At 43.9% G+C, this 6233-nt stretch overlaps 1 protein-coding gene across 2 annotated transcripts; it reads left to right on the top strand.

Annotated features, from left to right (window-relative positions):
* The first annotated feature begins 3065 nt into the window (after positions 1-3065).
* LOC147618647 (uncharacterized) lies at positions 3066-5852 on the top strand. Of its 2 annotated transcripts, XM_086773681.1 has the most exons (2): positions 3263-3953; positions 4035-5852. In XM_086773681.1, the coding sequence occupies exons 1-2, from the start codon at positions 3340-3342 to the stop codon at positions 5650-5652; spliced, it is 2232 nt and encodes a 743-aa protein (XP_086629807.1). In that variant the 5' UTR covers positions 3263-3339; the 3' UTR covers positions 5653-5852. The 2 variants fall into 2 exon arrangements, with proteins under 2 accessions (XP_086629806.1, XP_086629807.1); XM_086773680.1 differs by having other exon boundaries at positions 3066-5852.
* Positions 5853-6233: the final 381 nt, after the last annotated feature.

Raw genomic sequence — 6233 nt, 5'->3', positions numbered from 1 at the left:
CAACGCGGTCCTCTTCCATGGAGATCCCACACGATCTTCGCGAGAGAGCTTGCATCACCCGTTGGATTAGAGCAACCGCCTCGATGTGACAATGAGTGCAAAAGGGCGGTGGTTTTAAGCAGTTACGGTGGTGGAGCTCTTAAGCCATGCTTGAGCTCGGAGGATAGGCAACTTCCCACGACACGTTAGGGTAGGGTTTCCTTAACAAAGCCCTCAAGAAAAAAGGAAAATTACATGTAGCAATTGTTGAAGTAGATTGTACCCTCGGGGAAGCTGATAAAGGTTCTCGCTAGTAGTAGTAACACACGTAATGTGGTATATTGTGGATCACTAGAATCTCTATCGGACTTTGACAAAGCAGTTCCTAAAGTGACAGTAGAATTCAAGGGTTAGACAATGACTAGAGTCTATATCGAACTTTTACGAAGCAATTCTTGAAGCGACAGTAGAATTTTTCAAGGATTAGACAGTGCGATTGGAACCCTTGTGGATAGAGTATCTAAGGCCAATGATGGCCCAAACCTTAGGAAGCACATAGATGTAGTCAGCACATTTGTACTTAAGATGGAAAATCATAGAAAAGTGAGAATAATTGGAATTATCCATGGTCAAGAAATCAACGTGGCTAGCCACTACTAGTTTTGTGGTCTCGTGAGATAAAGGAGATTTTTGACACATATCTAATGCGTTTGGGCCATGCCTAGCTATGATAGAACTGGGAAACTAAATGGATCACCATCCCCATCCATTGTGCCAAGAAGAAAGTTAATGTATCAACAGTTTCAAAATGAAAGATGGATCTTTCAGCCTGTCCTCTATATGCACAATAGGCGTGAATTGGTTGAAAGGAGTGGACGGTGATGAAGAAGAACATATTCTAAAGGTTTGGATTTCCTATTTGATGTGGATGTTCCACAAATTGTCTCCCTTCACAATAGTACTAATAGAATCAAAAGAAGACTCTAGAAGAGGCCAGAGAATCGGATGTTCCAAAAGAGATAGAAGCTTAGATCGCCATGAAAAAGCCGATGAGAAGAACATGCAGAGAAGAAGCCTAACTTTTAAACATGAATCTACGGATGGTGCGGGTTAGTTCCAATCTTATAGTAGAGTGGTGAAAGACGTTGTAAGAGAAAAAATGTATTTTCTTGGAGCTATACAATAATTTCTATCAGTAAAAGATTAAGCTTAAGAAAGATGATGTTCAGATACTAGCAACAACAATGATACCAAATGAACTCGAACTATGCCAGGCAAGTAAAAGAAGTAATTGACAAATTGTTGAAGGTGGGCTTTATATTATCCAGTTGATAAGGCAAGTTGGGTGTTGTCAATTGTGAGTGAAGAAAAATGGGAAGGTGCTGGTTTGTACCCTTGGATTGAAGAATACTCCCGCCACTTTCCAAAGGATGGTGCATGAAATTTTCTATGATTATAACCTTCATGAGAGTGTTTGTTGATGACCTCAATGTTTTTGGCAACAAACGCTCAGAGCATCTACACCATTTGATGTGTGTCTAGAGAAGTACCAGGAGGCCAGGCTCAACTTGAATCTAGCAAAATATACTTTCACAGTTAGCAATGGGGCATTGTTAGTAGATCATATTACTTTAGAGGAAGGATAAGTAGTGGATCCCCAGAAGGTGATTGTTATTGTGAGATTATAGGCTCCGCATAACAGCAAGGAATTGGATAAATTTATGGGCCATATTAAGTGGCATACATGCTTCCTCCGATACTTGGCACATGTGGCATGTCCGTTGTATGTACTAAAATAAAGAAGGACACCCCAGTATGTAGCATACATGCTTCTTTCGATACTTGGTGCATGTTGGTATATTTACTAATGAAGAAGGACACCCAATATGTTTGGAATGAGCACTGTGTTGAAAAGCGTTCCAACACTTTTCATGCGCTTAGCACTCCTATTGTGCAGCCCTCATATTTTTCATGTCTTTGTTGATGCCTCAAATATTGCAATTGGGAGTGCCCTTATGCACGAAACAAGAGGAGGATGGTATCAACCGATCTATTATGCAAGATGGATGCTCTCCAATGTAGAAAAGAACTACTCCACAACACGGAGGCCTTAGGAATAGTTTATCCAGTTAATAAGTTCCGACATTCTTTGCTGAGCATTCATTTTGTTTTTCATGTGGGTCATTAGGCCTTATTGTATTTGGTGAATAAGCCAATTTTGGCAGGAAAGTTGGTAACATGGATACTGCTCTTTTGCAAGAATTTGATTTCACAATCCAACATAGGCCCAATAATGATGAACATGTTATCACTCATTTTTTGTCACACATAAGTTCCAAACGAACCAGACGAGTTTGGGATGTAGATTTATTTACCCTTGAAGTTCTTTAAATGGAATGATTAGATGAGATGATGTCTTATCTAAGGCACATCATCATCTTCGGATGGTGTGTGCGAGACCAATTTTCGGATTTAGATTTATTTACCTCTTGGAAGCTCTCGCACACACCATCATCTTCGGATGGTGTGTGCGAGACCAATTTTCGGATTTAGATTTATTTACCTCTTGGAAGCTCTCGCGGAGGCACATTAGGGAGTAAGCGGAGGCCACTTTTCTGGACACATCACATGACGAAAGATCTTTCAACTAGGATTATGGTGGCTGACTGCATGGCAGCACGCCAAAACATGTGATTTTGTCAGAGGTTAGGTCAACCTGCTGCATAATTCAGTATTACTATCCTATGTGAAGCATTAGATTGGGTCAACCTAATGCTTAAGAGATAGGATGCTCATTCAGTATTACTCTTAGAACATGGGGACTAGATTTTGAGGGGCCGTTTAAACTAGATATGTTATGGTGGCTATAGATTACTGCACCAAATCGATAGAAACCAAGGCCCTCGTAAACAATAAGGCCACATTTATGGCAAAGTTTTAAATGAGATGATTTTTTTTTGGGACCAATGATATTTATTTATATTAACTGTTCAAAGTCTGGCATACATCACCCCCAAAGACTCATCTCTCTACTCCTTTTTAACCTCATTCAAGATTTTTCAAAGAAATTCACATCTTTCATCCTCACACAAGAAACAAGATTGGTCCTTTGAGATATGATACCCTAGCAATAAGCAAGCCTCCATCATGGCTTGAGTAGTGCAGCTCCGGGACTGTTTTTCTAACATACCCCATAAAATTAAATGAGATGATTTTAATCTCTAATTAGTTGAGAGATTTTGGATTAAGTTCCCTTTTCTCCGTAAGGTTTAGGGTCCTCTTCGGAAGAACGTTTTGGTGCAGCCATGGCGGAGCCACAGCAGCAGCGAACATCATGGCTCTTCATGTAGGACCTCCCAAATGGCGGTCTCTTCACTCCTCTCGCGCACTCTGCGCTTGGTGAACTCAGAACGCATTACTCATGCATGTTTTACCTTCTACCCTCCCCCCTCCTCTCTTCTACTACGCGCAGAAACCCTCGCCCTCTCACGTCCCATCGCCAGCAGGTCCTTTGGCGCTCAAGCCCTGCAGGCCGGCGAATCCGCCTCTGTCTCTGACGAGACCCGCAACGTGAAGAAGAAGGGAAAGGCTTCTACTTCCTGGGACGAAGCAGGTGCTCTTTTCTTCTCTTCACAAAATGGAAAAGCAGAGGAGAAGGGGTCTACTTCACAGGCAGGAGATGGCAGAGCTGAGCAGAAGAGCTTCTCTGCACAGGAGACTGTGCAGAGCCGACTACTTCGGATAGAAAGAGAAGCGGAACGTAGCGGCAATGCCAACGCTGCACGTGGCAGGAATGGAGGAAAGCAAGAGAGAGGTAAGAATGCCTTTGATAATGGAAAGTTTTCTTATGCAAGAAATGGAGAGAGAGGGTTTGCTAAGGGCGGGGAAAGACCCACGGCTAGGATTAGGGGTAGTGATGGCGGCTTTGCAAGAAAACAGCCCTCTGGTATGGATGATGGTAAAGGGATGGCAAGGCATAAGGTTCGGGATGGTGGTTTTAGAAAACAGTTCTCTGATGTCGACGTTAGTAAAGGGATGGCTATGAGGAAGGTAAGCAATGGCGGCTTTAGAAAGCAATTTTCTGATGTGGATGGTGGTAAAGGGTTGGCTAGAAATAAGGTTTGGGGTGGCGGTTTTGCAAGAAAGCAGTTTTCTGATGTAGATGATGGTGAAGGGATGCCTAGGAGTAGGGGTCAGAGTGGTGGCTTTGTAAGAAAGCAGTTTCAAGATATGGAGGATGATGAATTCATGGAAACACAACATGAAGAAGAAGAAAACAGCAGGAAAAAATCATTTGGGGAATGGAAGAAAGGGCCAGCTTCATCATCAGCAGCAATGTCGCCTAAATTCTCTTATGCAAAGGGTAGGGAAAAGGCCTCAGCAACCTCTGGCGATGATGACTCTGAAAGGGAAGAGTTTCCTGAAGCCGGAGATGTTTTAAGGTATAATGAGAAAGGCAGGTCAAGAACTGTGTCTAGATTTGTGGATGATGGCTATGCCAGAAAACAGTTTCGTGGTGTTGTGGATGATGATTATACTGGTGAACAGGAAGAGGAAGAAGAGGAGGAGGAGGAGGGGGAGGAGGATGAAGACATTAGCAGAAGAAAGACTTGGGGGGGATGGAAAAAAGATCTACCATCAACAGGTTCAACTTTGCCAAATTTGAAAGGCGAGGTGATATATGGTGTTGGTCCTGTGTATGCGGCTCTCCAGGTATCCCGGAGAGAGTTCTTTTGCTTGTATGTCCAGGTAAACATGCCAATAAGTGGTGGTAATGCTGGCAAAAAGAAGGACAAGAAGGCTTTGGAGTGGGTTATACGGTCTGCCATTGATAGGGGTTTGGAAGTCAAGGAGATTTCTAAGCATGATCTCAATATGCTGGTGGATAACAGGCCTCATCAAGGACTGGTTTTGGATGCATCCCCACTAGAATTGGTTCTTGCAAGTGAGCTTGATGCTTCCCTGGAAGAGAATGGTAAAGCTCCTGTCTGGGTTGCTTTAGATGAGGTGACGGATCCTCAAAATTTTGGCGCTATTTTGCGCTCGGCCTACTTTCTGGGAGCGTCGGGGGTGGTGGTGTGCGCGAAAAACTCGGCTCCATTGAGTGCAGTTGTCAGCAAGGCTAGTGCAGGTGCCTTGGAGGTCATGGAAATTCGATCTTGCAAGAACATGATGAAGTTTTTAGCTAAGTCAACAGAAAATGGGTGGCGGGTTGTGGGTGCCGCGGCAGCTGGGTCTGCGGTTGTACCTGTGAGAGAGCTGCCTCGCGGACTACCCACCATCTTGGTTCTTGGCGGTGAAGGCAAGGGTCTTCGGACCAATGTGAAAATGGCTTGTGACCATTTGGTGTGCATTCCTGGGTTAGCCTCTGAAAGCCAGCTGAAACCAGTGCCAAGGACAGGTTTTGAGAATGAGTCAGGGAAGGAAGGTGATGCCGTGGATCAAGATGCGTTCGTGGAGCAGCCCCATCAGGTGGAGGAGAAGGCTCCGTCCACACTATCATTCAGGGAAGATAAGCCTGGACGTGACCTAAAAGCTGTAGGGGAAAATTTTATAGCTGTGGAGAGCTTGAATGTAAGTGTGGCAGCAGGCATTTTACTGCATGAATTGCTCAAAAGCCAATCAGCTGCAGAACGCTCAGTCCATGTAGAGGCTGTGTCAAGTGATGGGTAGTAAGTGAATGCATCGCAAGTGAGAGCTCTGTGCCTGCAGCACAAAGTTATAGAAACAGAAAGGTGGCTTTGATGTTTCATTTACCACATACAAGCTGCGCACAAATTGGAACTCTAATTTTGTTACGGCAAGCTGGCTTACATAAAGCGGTTGCCTTTTACTGTTGTCACTCAATTTTATAGAGATTATTTGCCTTATAATCTCAGCCCTCTTCCTCATGATAAGCGTGTGGGGTTATGATGGTTTTGTTGATCTACTGGATGTTTGGATGTCTGACCAAATATCTCTAGATTCCATGGTCTTTCAGTGGTTTGTGTGTATGTTTGTTGTTTGTTTTGCACAAGAAAAGGGAGTACATTGTGCATCATATGTTAAAATCCACGACAAAACACTTCCAGGGAGAAATTGCAGATGAGGCGTGTTCTGGTATGCCTTCTCTTGTGCAGCCTGGTCCGCAAGTAGGGGTGCCACACTGGGCGGTCTGTGGCTGGCTAGTTGTGTGGAGATACCATTGCCTAAATCACCAAGCAGCTCTCTGACCTTGCACCACCTTTTGTACTTAAAGAGGTGCAGAATAGCCA

This window comes from Cibotium barometz, chromosome 34 (assembly GCF_041138505.1).
Source record: "Cibotium barometz isolate CiBa-2024 chromosome 34, ASM4113850v1, whole genome shotgun sequence".
In the NCBI taxonomy this organism is placed as follows: Eukaryota; Viridiplantae; Streptophyta; class Polypodiopsida; order Cyatheales; family Cibotiaceae; genus Cibotium; species Cibotium barometz.
The sequence above is the reverse complement of the archived record's forward strand: the minus strand, read 5'-3'. Positions and strand labels throughout refer to the sequence as shown.

What these genes read in the sequence shown, in the direction of transcription:
- LOC147618647 (XM_086773680.1), top strand. Translation starts at nt 3,340, where the DNA reads ATGGCGGTCTCTTCACTCCTCTCGCGCACTCTGCGCTTGGTGAACTCA.